This window comes from Hippichthys cyanospilos, chromosome 5, assembly GCF_059441005.1.
Source record: "Hippichthys cyanospilos isolate Australia breed blue-spotted pipefish chromosome 5, RoL_Hcya_1.0, whole genome shotgun sequence".
NCBI lineage: Eukaryota > Metazoa > Chordata > Actinopteri > Syngnathiformes > Syngnathidae > Hippichthys > Hippichthys cyanospilos.
In genome coordinates, this window is record NC_142373.1 from 2,707,796 (window position 1) to 2,725,435 (window position 17,640).

The 17,640-nt window shown below is 37.4% G+C and overlaps 1 protein-coding gene across 2 annotated transcripts in view; it reads left to right on the forward strand.

Annotated features, from left to right (window-relative positions):
• Positions 1 to 2,348: 2,348 nt before the first annotated feature.
• LOC148423159 (diacylglycerol kinase beta-like) overlaps positions 2,349 to 17,640 on the forward strand; it is a 103,300-nt gene continuing 88,008 nt past the window's right edge. For both annotated transcript variants that reach the window (XM_088415652.1, XM_088415653.1), the window contains exons 1-2: positions 2,349 to 2,486; positions 13,792 to 14,192. In XM_088415652.1, the coding sequence (XP_088271778.1) occupies positions 14,126 to 14,192 (67 nt within the window). In that variant the 5' untranslated portion in view covers positions 2,349 to 2,486; positions 13,792 to 14,125. The remainder of the gene's footprint in view (positions 2,487 to 13,791; positions 14,193 to 17,640) is intronic.

Here is a 17,640-nt window from a genome sequence, read left to right on the forward strand (position 1 = left end):
TCGAGCCAGCAATTACTTGTTAATAAATAAAGAAACCGTAATCCAAACCCACCTGTCCATGCGTGCTCCTGGGTCCGTCCTACAGTCCTGTGTCAGTAATGTCACGTAACATAACATAGCATAATATAACAAAGTCATGCAAAAATGGGCTCTATATTTTTTTTATTTGATCTGTGAATAATAATGAAGAACAATAACTGTCATACCATATTTTTATTATTGAAAATTCTGTTTATTTAAAAGATCCACTTGTTTCACTTGAACACTTTCACTGCCTGTGAAATATTCAGTTTACAATAAGATTCTACCACAGTAAAAATCCAGGCCTTGTCTAAACATAACCAGGCTTATTTAAAACTGCATAGTCTCCCCCTCATCGTGTGTAGAAAAACACTGTCCACATTGTTTGTTCATTTAAAGAAATGGATGCTACATTAATCCAGCAGTCTGGTTTCATTCATTTACAAGCATGCCAAGTCACTAGGCGGCAGTAGTGTCACCAAATTCTGTCCAATCAAAAAGAGCATCCGTCTCTGACGTGTCCAATCAAAAAGAACTCCCGCCTCTGACGTCACTGCTGTCTGCATCTTTGGTGGGGAAAAAAAAGTTGCGCGATGACGCAAACCTCCTATTTAAGCTTGTTACACGTGACTGCATAACATGAGGAATGGGCAAATCTCCACTTTGGCTGGAGGTTTGAAAAGATTTGGTTTTGATGAAAAAACAAAGCCCAGGTCAAACCAAAGACATCTGCCGCCAGTTCACAAGAACCCCGGCTACGTGTAGACCTCGGATATGAGTTAAGATTCCAACATATTCTCGGGGACCCCAAATTTGGGTGATGTCAAGTGATTTCAGACATCACTGAAGACACAAGGCAAGCATTGTAATGATTCCTCGCTTGGTTTGTCTCATTCAGTTATCATCAAAACCACCTGGCGCCAAAAATTCATATGCACATACCTACTCTTGTCCACTTCAACCTGTGACCAATATAAAAATGACACAATAATTTGGATTTTTTTTGGCTGTGAATGTGAGCTCAAATGAGGAAATACCATTACCAGGTTTCAACCAATTCAGGGTGTATCCCACCTACTGCCTGAAATCAGCTGAGATAGGCTCAAGCATGCTAACTATGCTAACTACCATAGCTACATAAATAGCTAGTAAAGCCAATTGGGTACACGACCACTGCCACTGACTTGCAGCAAAAGCATTAGAGTGCTGATTCAGCCAAGGTTAGCAGAATTAAATTGTTTCCTTACGAAGGAAATATGAGGTGTGAACAAGTGGTGTTTATGTGAGCCAAAAGGAGCAAACGTGCACTCGCTGGAGTGACTGCTTAAGTCAGCCCATCTCTGTGGCTGCGCAGACCGACCGCTTGCCGACCGATGAGCTGGTGAGCAGCTACTTTTAGCTGGTGCTACTCATCTCCCCGTAGAGGGCCACCTTGCTACTGTATCTCACAAGAGGTTGCCTTCGCAAAGCTAGAGTTGAGAATGCATATACGGACTTTATTACCATGATCCCTGACATTCTTATCAACAAGTGCTCCCTCCTTGGCCTGTCCACTGGCTTTGGCCATCCTTCAAATTGAAATTGTTGAATATTTTTATTGACTTTCATTTCTAAGACATTGTATATGTATTTTCATCTGTCTGTTCATTTAAAATTGTAATTATGCTATTCTTTATTGCATTTTAATTGACATTCGAATGAATTTGCCATTTTAAATTTAAATGCTTTTTTTATTAAATGTCAATTTTTAATTGACATTTATTTCTTATATATATATATATATATATATATATATATATATATATATATATATACACACACACACACACACACACACACACACACATACATACAGTATACACTGTATTTTTTTACCTTCTTTCATTATTACTAAAAATAACAAATATGAGCACAACAATTCCTCATCGAAGGAGATTTGACATTACAGCATGTGACCTTGTAAATACATGCCCATTTTGTTCAAATCACATGACAGCAGCCATTGTGAGAGAAATGGATGATTTGAAAGGATGACTCTCATTTCCATCAATGTGTGAATGCATTTCCGCCAAACCTATGTAATGGGCAAACGCTTGCAAAAAAAGAAGTTACTAACAAGCAAACAAGCCAATGAGGTACTAAACGTGAGCGGAAACAGAAAGAGGGAAGACAGCGAGAAGCACACAACAGTGAGCGAGAACACGAGAACGAGAGAGAGAGAGCGAGAGAGAGAGAGAGAAAGAGAGAGAGAGAGAGAGAGAGAGAGAAAGGGGCTGGGCTTCAGCGAGAGGGAAAAAAAAAAGTCTTCTTGCATTCAGAGTGGAGGAGGATGAGGTGAAGGATGTTCTGCCCTGCATGGAAACAACTCTGTAGGCTTGAAATCTCGGGACCGGTCTCACACTTTAGCTGGTGCTGATCTGGGATGTTAAGTGGGGCTTCTTCCTGTGAAGGGCAAAGGAAATCAGGTAGGAAAGGACTTTTGGCTGACGCTCCTGCTGTGTTGTCTTCTCATCAACATCTCGAACCTCCAAATACACTTTGTGCTTCTGCCATAATGCTTAAGACAGGTGTGTTCAACATTTGACGTGTGACTCATACAATGCGATTTGCATTTTACATTTTTACATGCAAATCTAAATTGTACAGTGGCCCAAAGATATTTGTGTAGATTGGTATTATTACTATTGGCAGCATTGTGGAGTAAAGTTTAGCACCCCTAAATCACAGTTGAGTGGCTCTGGGTTTGAATCTTTCCGCATTTATGGAGTTTGCGTTTTCTTCAGGAACTCTAAAATAATGGTAGCTATATACCTGAAAATGACAAATGTTACACATTGGCAGGACTGGGCAGATGCCTGAAGGGCCAGCTTATTTTGGGGCACATGATGTGCTATGTAATCATTATTTTTCTCTATAGTCCCCCAGGAGGTCAAGAATCATACCTGAAGATAAATTTGATAAGAATCTGTCTTTAGAATCGATGTTTGAATCTTATCGTCAGTGTCAGTTATATTTATTATTACCTCACCATTGCAAGCCAACAGCATGGCTGAGAAACAATTGTTTGTCATAGCTGTCATGGTTTTACGTGCACACGTGTGCAGGTCTGTCTAAATCAAAATACTATGGCTGATTTTTTTTTTTGGTGCCAGTCTAGCCCTGTCCCTAGATTTGAATGTGACTGAATAGAATTAAACAACAACAATAATACATAGGATATGATCATCTTTGATTGTATACATATGATTACTCATCGTTTATAGTAGGTGAATTTAGTGAAGACAACATGGGTCTAGCTCCCACTCAGAAACGATGTGAGAGTGAATGGTTGTCTCTATATGTCGCCTGGGGTCTCTGCCTTTTGTCTAAAGTCAGCTGGGGTAGACTCCTGTTTACAGTCACCTTGCACAGGGTAAATGACGTAGAGGGAGGTACTGTGGTAGAATGGATGATAGGGGGCTATCGTATACCAGTATGATGGCTGATGAAGGTGGCTCAGGAACAGCACACAGCAGATGTAAATGAGAAGCAGGTCAAATACATAATTATGCACTCAAGACATTTTTATACATTTTCATTTCTTTTTAAACCCCAACAAATGTCAAACTAGTTGAAATTTAGTTTATATTGTCTAGTTATTGATTTCTTCCAGTTTGTCTTGTTGAGTGACGCTCCAACATGAGGCAGCTGACAGCATGCCTAACGACATCTTGTGCAGCAGCATGAGATGTTTATTGATTCCAAAGCATCCACTTGGGCGTGTTATGAACATCATAGAGTGGTTGGCGTCTACCGTTTCAGATATCACAGTCCATAAAAGCTTTTATTTGATCACTTTCAAAAGGCTGGAGAGCATATCATTATTGTTACTCTAATCATGCAAAATTGAAATCAAATTAGCGCTTTATCATGAATAGAAGAAATAGATACTTTTTTTAACCCCAGGGGGAAATTTTTACCCATCTTGGGCTTTTAGTTGTTTTTGAATGTGTGATATCAAGGGAAAATCATACAAAAAACACTAGCAGACTAAAATATTGCATAGGTTGTTCAAAACATGACGACTTTCAATATGCCACGCTGCCGTCCCTTCAAAATGATTTCAAACGGTAGGTTGAGAGGTACACCTTATAGGTGTCAAAATTACCCCATTTCGGGATCATTTACTGCCATTAAACAATGGAAATATTGTTACTTTTGGACAATATGAAAACCCAATGGTTTATCATTATATACAGCAATCCTTTCGACTGCAATTCAGAAACAGGGTGCAATGGAAACTTTTGTGTTGAGACCCCAAACCCACCGGGAGACGCGACCGGACAACTTATACCATTTGCCAGCCTTCCAGTGACTTCATTGAGTAACAGGCTGCAAAGTTCTTGCTATGCATTATGGGATTTGACGTTGACAAAAGGCTTCGATCCAAGAGCTCAATGTTGCAGGAAAGCTTTTATTCTGGTACAGGGAAGCGTTTTATTTCAAAACATGATATTATATTTGCATATTCTCTCTCATCTGCTGAATCTGAAGGATTTAATAGCTGTTAGTTTTTTTTCGTCACAAAATGAAAATTCTTAAAAAATGAAACAGCCTTAAAATGTATATATATATATATATATATATATATATATATATATATATATATATATATATATATATATATATATATATATATATATATATATATATATATATATATATATATATGTGTGTGTGTGTGTGTGTGTGTGTGTGTGTGTGTATGAACATACATGTGTATGGATAGGACTGATACCACTGAACATCTTGAGGGGTTGAAAGTAAATATACATGTACATTTGATGATGTTTGACCCGATGTTTGGGTTACAAAAAGGTTAGTGAAAAATCCCCGAACACCCAAGCGTTAACATCGGCTATTAGCACATGTAAACTAAAAATAGGATGAGTTCAATGAATAAAAGGTACCTCACATGTCACAACCACAGACAAACACCAAGGCTTACAAATACACTCTTTCATTCATTCAACAAACCACGTATTCTCACTAGGTTACAACAAATGCATATAGATTATGAAATAGTAACATTTAGGGTATAAATGAATGATAAATGAAAATGAAAACAAAAAAAAATCCAAAATTAAATTGACAATGTAAAACAGAAAGTATAAAACTTAAAAACATCTAATTCAGTTTTATGTCAATAACAAAGAAACATACTCATAAAATTAAACAAATAGCAAATGTACTTGAAAGTATGAGGAAACGATGGCCTGACTCATTGAATTTTTTTAGCTAATAAATGTAATTTTCAAAGAATTCTTAATATATGATGCTACCTCATTCATTGTGTGTGTGACTTAGATCACATTTCCAAGTGGAACAATTTGATTCAGTTAATTTCAGCCGTTTGATTCGACGTGGTTCAGTTTGTGAGCGTGTGGCGCATTGAGTTTACTGTTGTCCTTGGTGACCCACTTTTGCAAAAAAGGTCCTCCAGTTGCCAGATGAAGCTTTGCGTAAATGACACATTTAGATCACGGGGACGAAAAATATTCTCTACAAATTTCTCTACAAATAACCTCCATATAGTCTCTGACTTCATTTACCGGTAGCCAAAAGGTTGAAATTGTAATCAAAGTGTAAGGGATTTGTAGAGGATGGGCCTCATTGCTAATGTGTTCTTATCAAACTAGCTCGCTAACACATCCCAGTAAAGCTGTCAACAAATAAGTGGAAGATCCTTGCCTCAAACGTCATTTCTTTATATAAATGCTGTTACCCTCCGGCACAAAATCAAACAGAAGTCTGCCTTTGTAAGGCTTGTTTACAATGTTGTCGTCATGGGATCTGGACACTGGCAAATGTAAGCCATCATCCAAACCACTTCTCCTTACAAAATCGAGCTAATCACCAATTTCTCAATCTCTTTCCGTAATGAGTCTATTTCTACTTTGAATTCAATGCGTTTAAAGCAAGTTGTTAAAACAAGTTCCGTAAAGGGGTCCCTGACTCCAAAAAGCTTGAGAACTCCTGATATAAATAATGTAAATACTGTAATGTTTATTCCCCTCTCAATGTAGTCCATCATCATCACTGCCACAAAATGCATGCAACCCAGTAGTAGTGCTTAAAGAGTTTCAGTTGTATAACGTTGACTGCAAACAAACAAATAAACAAACAAACAAACAAACAAAAACAGTTCATCAAAGCATTTTCTTTTTTTGGGGGGGACAAGTGTATTTAATTATAATTTCAATGATAAATCACTTTTGCAGAGTTTGGGCACTTCTTCAGCAATGTGACTGACCATTGAACGTTTTATTTTTTGCCTTTTTAATCATAGTTCAACTGACTTGTATGATTATCTGCTATGGTCCTGCATTATCAAAGTTAAAGCTGTAATCAGTCTACAATCAATGTGACAACAGTCAGTTTACAGCATGATCAAGTATATATATATATATATATATATATATATATATATATATATATATATATATATATATATATATATATATATATATATATATATATATATATATATATATATATATATATATACAACTTTGTGAGTTAAACCAGAATGGTCCAAGTTATTGCTTGACATTCAAAGTTGAGTTACAGCTGACTTTACTAGATATTTATTTGAATAAAATTTGATTGATTGATTGATTGATATTTGTAGTTGGTCCCTTTTTTAGTCCTCGTTTCAACCAAAACTCATACTGTACACAATTTCACCGACCTAAAGAAAAAAGTAATGTTGAGAAGTGTTATGACATTATTTTGCGTTTTTAATGTTTTACATGATGCAATATCTTGTTAATAGAGGAATCTGGGATGTGATTAGGTTACTCTTTCAAACAACCAATGACATGCACTCAATTTGCACTTTTCTCTGATTGGCTCATGGCCAGATATACATTTATTAAATTCACTAATAAAAGAAATTTAGTACATTTAACCTCAGCAATACTTTGTTTTACTTGTAGTGTATGGGACAGATGAAATTTAGACAAATAATAATGAAACTGTCTTCTAAACTTGTAGGGCAGGAACATATAAGGAGAATGAGTTGTTGAATGAATTGTTGAACATCATGAGTTGTATAATAATACCATCCAGCTATGAAAAAAAAAAATGCATGTGAGAAATCTTCAATTGGCTTCAGGCTGGTGTTGTATCTTTGCAACATTGAAATGAGGATCCCAACACTATTTACCTAGAAGTAAAAATAAAATTGGGCTTTTGATGCATTATTTTTTAAGGCAATGATTTCAAGTTTAAATGATTTCAAATTTAGTAAGCCTCAAATTTATCAATTCTTGAGGTATTGCATAAGTATTATGTATCATTTTAAAGGGGTGGCCATCCTGTGTGGAGTATGCATGTTCTCCCCGAGCCCTCGTGGGTTCCCTCCCGGCACTCCAGCTTCCTCCCACACTCCAAAAACATGCATGGCAGGTGAATTGGTCATGTTTGTCCTTAGGTGTGATTGGGTGCGTGAATGATTGTTCGTCTCTGTGCCCTGCGATTGGCTGGCAACCAGTTCAGGGTGTGCCCCGCCTACTGCCTGAATATATATATATATATATATATATATATATATATATATATATATATATATATATATATATATATATATATATATATATATATATATATATATATATATATATATATATATATATATATATGTGTGTGTGTGTGTGTGTGTGTGTGTGTGTGAATATAGGCTTAAACACAATTTAAATTTTTCTTCTTCATGTACTAATGAGCCAATTTACCAGTGTAACCCTACCACTGTATTAGCAATTACTATGGCCTGGAGCCATAGTAATTGCTAATACAGTTAAAGCTGTACTTTACTATGTTCTGACATTTTAAGTGTAAGCAGAAGCCAGACAATGGAAGTGTAGTCATTTGGTGGGAGCCACAAAAGGAAATTATCACAAAAAGGTTTATTGCCATCCAACGGAAGAGCAAGCAATTGCTCTACTTGCGGCAAAATGTAGCTGCAATAGATAGATGAAGAAAGATACATTTTTTGTGAGGTCTTTCCATGAGGTCCAAATTTGGCAAACACAGTATAAACTCTATGAGTGACTTGTGTTTGCCAATGAGAAAAAGAAAGGAAAACAAAAGTGTCCGCATAGTAATCGCATTTTCACAAAAGACGTACAACTTCCTCTAATAGGCATGTCTACAATGACAGCGCCGAAACTGCTGTATCTATCGGGTCTAGTGCACTTCCTGTCAAGAGGTTCGACTCTGGACTCACCAGGACAGGGTCGTCAGACACATCCTGTGGAACCCAAAAAAACAACAACATCATTGTCGTACTTCCTGCGCGAGCGCCTGTCAGCGAGCATCCCTCCAGCTTGCCATTATCGCCACAAACATCTCCTGTATTAGCAGATGCTCTTTGTGTGCCTTGCAGCGACTCAATTGACATTTTACTTGACAAAGGCGGCCTGTGTGGGTATACGACATGAAGTGCAGTCATAGGCACGAGTAAGTTTAACAAAGTCACATGCAAGCACCATGGCAACTGTGCTGATAGAAACCATAAAAAAAGTACATGGAGAATAACTGAAGTTAATGTTTGAGGAGTTATTTTAGATCTTACCAAAAGGCATAACCCCTACCCCTGTCTTATGAATATTTTTCTTCTCATATTTTCTAAATCAGTGATTCTCAACTGGCAAGATGTAACACATAAGTGGGTTCCAGACCAATTTTGGGTAGGTCGTGGACAGGTAAAAAATGCCATGTATTTATATTGATTTTTTTTTTTCAAAAATAACATTGGGTGAGTGTCAGGAAATGTTAATCATTTCTGCTCTAGTCACTTCCTACTCTATGAACAAATACAATGCAGCTCAGCCTTTGGCTAGAAGATGTCATATTGACAAAATGCTTTTTGTTTTCGCATCAAACTAATTTGAGATTTTCTGTTGACAAATGTAATACTACATCCATCCATTATCTTCTGATTATCCAATGGGTACTAGGCGTTCCCAGCCCAGCCGAGAGACATAGTCCCTCCAGCGTGTCCTGGGTCGTCCACGGGGCCTCCTCCCGGTGGGACAATCCCTACATGACATCCTAACCAGATGCCCGAACCACCTCAACCGGTGTCTCTCAACGCGGAGGAGCAGCGACTCGACACCCAGTCTCTCCCGGATGACCGAGCCTCATCCTATCTCTAAGGGAGAGCCTGGAAACCCTGCGGACGAAAATCGTTTTGCCCGCTTGTATCCAGGATCTCGATCTTTTGTTCACGACCCACAGCTCGTGACCATATGTGAGGGCAGGAACGTAGATCGACTGGTAAATAGAGAGCTTTGCCTTTCATCTCAGCTCTTTCTTTACCACAACAGACCGGTACCACAGAGTCCACATTACAGCAGATGCTGAACCAATCACCTATTGATTTCCCTCACTCGTGAGCAAGAACCCAAGAGAGTTGAACTCCTCCACTTGGGGCGGGACCTCATCTCCGACCCGGAGAGGGCTTCATCCCAGCCTCCTCACACTCGACTGTGAACAGTCGACTATGACAGTTGGAGGTCACGACCTGAGGAAGCCAACAGCACCACATCGCCCACAAATAGCGGGGATGCAATGCTGGGACACCCAAACCGCACCCCCTCAACACTTCACTCAACACTGTCCATAAAGGTAATGAACAGAATCTGTGACAAAGGGCACCATTGGCGGAGTCCTAGAAACTGAATGTAATACTATATATGAAAAGCAAAAATGCTTTATTGCTCCTAATTTTTAAAAAGGGGGGTTGCGACTTTGCAATAATGATGATAAGCAAGTGACAGAGAATTGAGAATCATTGGTCTAAATGGGCTCACACTTTCAAATTCAATTGACCACAATCACATTACGACAGGGGTGTCAAACTCATTTTTATCGCATTGTAGTTATAGTTTCTGTCAGAAGGCCGGTTTGACTGAAGTGAAATAAATTTGAAATGTGTTTGTAACACACGTACCTAGTTTTGAAATCAGAGGCTGGCAAAAAACTGATCAAAAGAGAGATTGGGAATCAAAACTAAATAAATTAAGATTTTTTTTTTCCCGAAACAATTTGTAAAAGTTAAAGACAACTTGCAAGATTGGTATTTTCATGGTCATATTTAAATAATGACAAAATTATTTGGTTGAAAAATGTTGATTGGTATTTTTGCCCAAAACTTGAAGTCAAATCTGCATTTTGCGGGCCACATAAAATGATGTGGCGGGCCGGATCTGGCCCCCGGGCCTTGTGTTTGACATCTGTGGAATAACTCTTTTAATGACATGGATGAGAATTTTTGTCATGTAAAATATTTAGATTGTGTACCAGTTACAAGAATTTTTATCAACTGTTTTTTCTTTTTTTAAGTGATTGGATAGATGACACTTGGGGCCAGCACTCCTCTTAATACTAAGCTAATCAAGCACTGTTGTAATATAGTTATATACATACACAGAGTTATATACATATGCAAATTATTTATTTAATTAGTTTTGTTATTTTGACATTAAAAACACATTTTCACTGTTTTTGATCATGTTTTTTCGAATGGAAAGACTGTTGGGATGTTTCAGATGATACTAAAAAATATTAGCGTCCAAAATATTGCTTTTTCAGATACGGCCTGGCACTGAAAGAGTTAACAGGTAAAAAACTAAAAATAAATCAAGCTACTTACTCTCCAAAATATACAGCTGTGAACTGAAATTAATTCCAGGTTGGAAAGTATTAGCCACATGTTATGTCAGTTTAACTTAGTGAAAAAACTTTTCTTTAACGTTTACCAAATGTACAGTACCAGTCAAAAATCAGGAAACACCCTCCAGTTCAGTGTTTTTTATTCCTTTATTTAAAAAAAAAAATGTCCTGGATTATAGATTAATAGTAAAAATCATAAAAGAAATAATGACAGAATTATTTGGTTGAAAAATGTTGATCAAAATAGAGATGTCTCATTTAAATTCTTCAAAGTACAAAGTACCGCCAAATGATCGTATGGCAGGAAATAGAAACCTATGGTAATTAGCTAATGCATATAAAACCCCCGGTAAATACATCAAAATTTGTATATACATATTAAAAATTGGTAACAAAATAGGATTGTAGGTGCTACTTATGTAGAATATGTATGTTTGTATACAATTAAATAATATCATAAACAAAAAATATAGAAAGTCAAAATGAAATTTTTCTTCATACTGTATCCTCGATTATCTCCACCTTCATTTCCATACTAATCATCTTCTTACTTCTACCTTTAACATCATTAGCAATCTTGGGACCCATGGCTAACCAATTAAAGTTTGAATGAGGCACTAAAATGCAATATGATATCATAAGCACGCACACGAGATTAAATCTTTAGCACAGGGGTCACCAACGAGTATCCCCCAAGTATCACATTAGTAGCCCGCAGACCTGTTCTGTAAATTGTTTAGAAGTGATATTGCGATTTTCTAGGAATTTTACAATTATGTATATATGACATATACATTACATATTATACTTAATTTTAGACATTTTGTATGACTGTTTCTTAATTTTTGTGAGAAATCATTAACATGATAAGGGTCTTCACATAAACTGGTAGCCCTTCATATTACTTAGTGCCAAAGCAGTACCTCTCGTTTTCAAAAAGGTTGGTGATCCCTGCTTTAACGTATCGGCTTCTTAGTGACACCGTGACGGCGACCAATAGCAGAGCAACATCTTAGGGAGGCGTTGCAGCACAGGCAGTTTGACGCGAGCAGAAAATAAGACCAATTACCAAAAAATGTCTGAAGAGGGAGGTAAAACAATAAAAACACAGCCAACCCCACAGGTCATGTTGTAAAGAGGTGGAAAATACCATTAAGAGGGGATGAAAAAACTTTGCATACCTCTTCGGAACGTGAAAAGCCAGGGACGCCGTAACCTGTGGAATGACTTTCGGTAATCACATTTGTGTTTTTTTTCAAGAGTTGATAGTTTGATTTTTTTCATGTGTTTGAGATCATTTGATTTTAAAAATTTAATAATCTTTGGATTGGTACTGGACGCAATAACAAATTTGTTAAGCTATGTGGAAGTCTAAATTCTAGTGCAGTATACCACACCCACACTTCACTGAATGTACTACAGTATTACGCACTCCTTCGGTTTAGCATTTGAAACTTCTTTTTCTTTTTTTGTCATATGACGGTGAGGTGAAGTAGAAATGATGGTTGAACGTCATGGTTGGCAAGCCAGCCGAGTGTGTCTTGTGCAGCCTGGTGGATTTCAGCCATTCATTTCCATTAGGAAAACCACAGAGAGGACAGTCGTTTACAACCTGTCTCACTGTTAAAACTCTGTGACCAAATTGTCATCTTCTGATCAGTGGGTTGATCTAGCAAGGAGCGTTTGCATGCAGACCCAATGCTTCCCGGAAAGGTCAAGCATGAAGTCTTGGCGTTTCGGTTGAGGATAAGAACTTACAGTATATTGAGGTGTTCTGGATCATTTTATTGTCTCTACCGTGTCGTATTAATGTCTCAATCAAAGACGTCCGCATGCATGAATTGGAAGAGTTTGTGTAACATTGGACATATTACTGTCTCACAGATTATCACAAGGCTACTTTCTGGCATCAATACGTGATATTTGTCAGCATCAAAAAGAAAGAATAGTACAATTAAAAAATACTAATTTACTAGTCGCACAGCTGCTTGTAAAGGTAGAGGGAAAATTCTGGTCTCATCATTTAGGGGTAATCTTGAGCCCTGTTTGAAACACATTTAAACTTTAAAATACACATAAATTTAATAGAAAGTCTGCCATTTTGAGAATTCAATGTTATAATGCCATAGTCAGGCTAAAGCAAATTAGCAAATGTTATGGCAGATGTTAACGACTGCTTAAACATACATTGAGCAGAATTAACTATGACAACAGAGAAAAAACATTATACATTGAACACAAAACCATAGAGTAAATACAGGTCTCTGCTTTAGGTGCTTCTCCTCGTGCTGTAAATTATGTTCCATGTAGTAGAGCGCAGTACTGCCCAGCCAAACAACCCCATCCAATATTTTATTAAACTCATGGTCAAAATTGGGCTTTGTAATCATGAGAGAATCTTGTGTTGGATGTCATCAGATAATATGAATGCACTTAATGTTGAGACTGGAGGAGAGTAGGATGACAATGTATTATAATGAAAGCAGATAGAGATCTCTGATTGTAAGTCAAGTGTCCTTCATGCATTCGTCTGTTTCCGTTGTGGTGTTTCTCTTTGCACTGCAGTGACGTCATGGTTGCCCAGCAACCTGCTGAGCAAAACAGAATCCCTCTCTGCACCGGGGGGGAGGCCCCCTGTACACATGCACACGCACTCACAACATCGTATGCATTTCCGTGAGTGCAAGCGCTTCACTGAGAGGAACATGTAGCGTATGGCATATTTGAGTTCTCTTCAACTCTTCACTGAAAAATCACATTATTTGTTGCTGTGCTCTCTCTCTCTCTCTCTCTTTATATATATATATATATATATATATATATATATATATATATATATATATATATATATATATATATATATATATATATATATATATATATATATATATATATAGTTTTAATATGAGATTTTACTGCTCATTAATATGGCTGCTCGGATATTATTGCGCTTCTGGGGAAGACCTAACCCTAACATACAGGAGCTTACTAGGATGACTTGCTACCTTAATAAAAATGTACATTGTAATATGTAATATGTTTGTTTGTGCGCAGGTGTGAACATGGAGGCCTTTTCAGCTGAGTCATCGATGACAACATCACCAAAATGACAATCAGACAGGTTACGCACGACCTGACCTCATCCTGACACATCCTTCTAGTCCTCCTCATCATATCTCCTGGTTGACATTTGATATTTATATTTTGGAATTTTAAATCTATTTAGAAGGTCAGGACCGATTCCTCCTCTTGGACGAGATGATAAAGCTTGTAGCCTCAGTCACTATCCTGATTCTGATCTGACATTAACCATCGACTATCCTGCCTGATACTGGTGGAACTGCCCTCTTGCCGAATACGTCCCCTGACCTCGTCAAATTAAAGAATTATGGGAGACGGGAGCTGGGTGTGCCTAAGCCCGGCTGAGTTCAACCAGCTGCAACAGTACAGTGAGTGTAAGTACAAAAGTGACACACTTCAATCTATCTAAGCCTGCGTGGTTTTAAAAAACATTATTCTGGTGGTGTTCTAGTATGAAAAAAATGTGGTTGTCATTCATGTGGTATACAAAACTGAAAAATGAGTCAAGTTTTTGAAGATTTTACGATGGGCTGCGCTGTTTTTGGTGTTTACAAAAACAAGCACGTTAGGTTATTTGATAACTATTTTTTCTTTGATGTTCATAAAAATATGCATGGTGTATTCACACCAACATTTGTCCACTTTAAGTAAACCAGGCTTTGTTTCACCATACTGGATGGTCAGGGTGGGCAACTTATTTTGCTGGTCTGACATTTATCATTCTTCAGAGCCCCACCACCCTTTACGTTATTGCCAGTCTGTCATTTTTTCAAGCCAGAAAAAAATGACATAATCGGCCCGTCGTAATTTTGCCCATCCTATCGTCACCTCTAGAGCGCGAAACTTAGTGGGCCAACTCTTTATGACTGTCTTCATTCTGTTTTTTATTGCAGTTTTACTTTCTTCACTCACAATGAATATCAAAAATGCGCCAGACAATTGGCAATCACATTCACTGGATGGCATTAACCTGATTTAAATGGCTGTCATTTGATGCAAGTCAGCTTATACCTGTCTAGCTCGCATTTTTAGAAGACGTTTTCATTATCATTTGTCTAAATTTCATCCATCCCATACACTACAAGTAAAACAAAGTATTGTGGAGGTTGAATTTACGCAGAAAAAAATTTGTCTTTAATTATGGAATTTAAAAAATGTGAATCTTGCATTTCGTGTCCCACGGCAAAATGCAAATCATGTGCAAGCCATTGGTTGCTTGAAAGAGTGACTGCCTGCATTGCAAACGAACACTAGATGCCCTTATTGTGCCTGAAAAAGCCCTCACTCGGCCATCATTAATCCTCGAATGCCCTATTTTATCAGCAAGACATTTCTTTAAGTAAAAACTTTTTAAAAGGCAAAACAACACAAAAAATCTCTTAACGCTTAATACTAAACATTACTTTTACCTTTATGTCAGTGAGATTGTGTACAGTATGACTTTTGATTTTTTTTTTCAACCCAGAAATTAAAAAGGGTGTTAATCTCTGGTAAAATCAGTCGAGTACGATCCGTATTGAATTTACACAATGCTGGTAAATCACTCAGCTGTGAATGGTTCTCCACCATTTGGTGGTGCTGTTGACTGACCATTATTGCATTGACATTAGACTAATTGCAGTAGCACTATAATGCAACAGTATCGCTCGCAATCATACAAGTCATTTGAAATAAAATTAAGTAGGCAAAAAGGGACAGTGACAGGCTGACGGCAGTCTGACGGACATCTCACATCATGACGATTACAACGAGGATGAAAAATGCACTTCAGACATCCTTAATTCGCCGTTTATTTTGGGTCGTCGCAAAATGGCTTTCTGTCGGTGACAGACAGACAGACAGTCTGTCTGTCTGGGAGTAAAAGTAAAAAGTACAAAGTACAGGCAAATTTTACAAGTACAATAAGGAAGCATCTGTACTTCATTACTTCTGATCCCTGGCCCAGGGGAAGCAGTAGCCCAACCATAGGAAATCGTAGCACAGTCTACCAAATTCACAAACACGCTAAACTAGACATGCCCCAGACAGAAAATGAAAAAACAAAGTGCCAAGTGTTGTTCGTTTTCCGTGACGAAAATGTCGGATGTTAAAGTGTCCTAATCATTTCATGCGAAGAGTACACTAGAACAGCAATGCGTGGTGTCTTAGTCTTGCCGCAATATTATGTTTTGTAAGTTGTTGTTAATGAAATTACGCATGTCAGGTGAAGATTTTCAATTGTCTGTTGTTTGTTGTTTGATGTATGCCAGTAAATCAACACTTTTCTTGTTTTTAATTATTTTAATTCTAAAAATCATTAGTGATTTGATAAAAAAATTACAAAACGAAGTTAACACAAAAAAACAACCCTTACCAAACTCCAAAACTTAGAAGACTCCAGACTAACAGAACAGAACATTTCCTCTGACAACTCTGCTGCTGGGGAGAATTCACAGGTTTCAGTCTAAGGCCGATGGGGAGGGGGGGGGGGGGGGGGGGGGGGGGGGGGGGTCTTTCTATATGACATGCTCACTAAGCTGGTTGAGTGACGTTACCTTAGGTTATGTTTAAATTAATGCTGGTGGTCACAGCAGTCCAGTTTGCACAAACGGAGTGTCGCATTGGATTTCGGACTTTTTTTTTCTGTCTATCCAAGTACTAGTAACAGAACAAAATGGAGGCTGCTGAGTCCTGAAAGTTCAAAAGCACACGATGGTTCAGCCTGCATTTTACCAACTTTTTTATATCACCAGTTGGTACACTACTCTTGTTTGGTCTACCTTGTCTATTTATTTAAATAATAAGCAAACCTGTTTACACAAACACGTAATGGATTGGACATAGCATTTTCACCTGCTGGCCTTGTGGCCTATTTGTTAGTCAAACAAGCACGCGCCTGAATTCCTCTTCTTGTCCTTGTGCAGAAAACATAAAGCTTTATTACATGTTGCCTATCCATCATTCTCTCAGGGACTAACTGTCTAAGGTTACTGAGCATAGATGTCTGATTAGGAAGACAGGGTAGTCATCTTACCAAAGATAGTAAATTCATGCTGTCTACATCATTGACAGGGCGTATATTTAGCATTTCGGCCTTCAGTGATAAATTACCAGACTTAATCTGAAGGATTTCTCAAGGAATATTTATCTAATAACTTGACAAATACATAAAATGAAATAAAAAATGTATCATACTCACTCGAGATCATAGGCAACAAATAAGGTTGTGTAAAAAAACAAAAACAAAAACGAATCAATTAGTTGAATTAATTTGTTGTCATAGATTGATGTTTATGCATAAAACCATAAATGAATCTATAACCCACATAAAATGTATACATAATTGATAAACCTGTTAATGGCATTTTGAGGAACATCATTCCACCACAAGGTGACGTATATCTCGAATATGTGGTTAAGAAGACAGGTCTGGTGAGGTTTGTGATGAATTAAGCAATTTCGCAGCATAAAATACAATTTAGAAAATTACACATGAAACTGGCTCTCACTCATATCTCATGAGTTGCTTGCTCGTTTGTTGTTTTCCATCAAATGGGCCCCCATATTGAGCTCTGATAAGCAAGGCTTCTGCTTGCTGAGAGGCTAGGCCTCTGTGCATATGTGCTCTGGTAAGTTGTGCTTTTCCTGCATTTCGTTTGAAATGAACTCTTTTAAGGAATTTGTTAAAATCATTCAGAATTCTGGGAGCATTTAACTTCACTTTCTTATCTTGTTTCATATTTTTTTTTGTATTAAACGAGGAGAGGAGAATCTTAGTTAGTGATTAGTACGAGGCTAAGGTTAATCATGAGTAGCCAACTGTACGCTAGCACATACGAAACA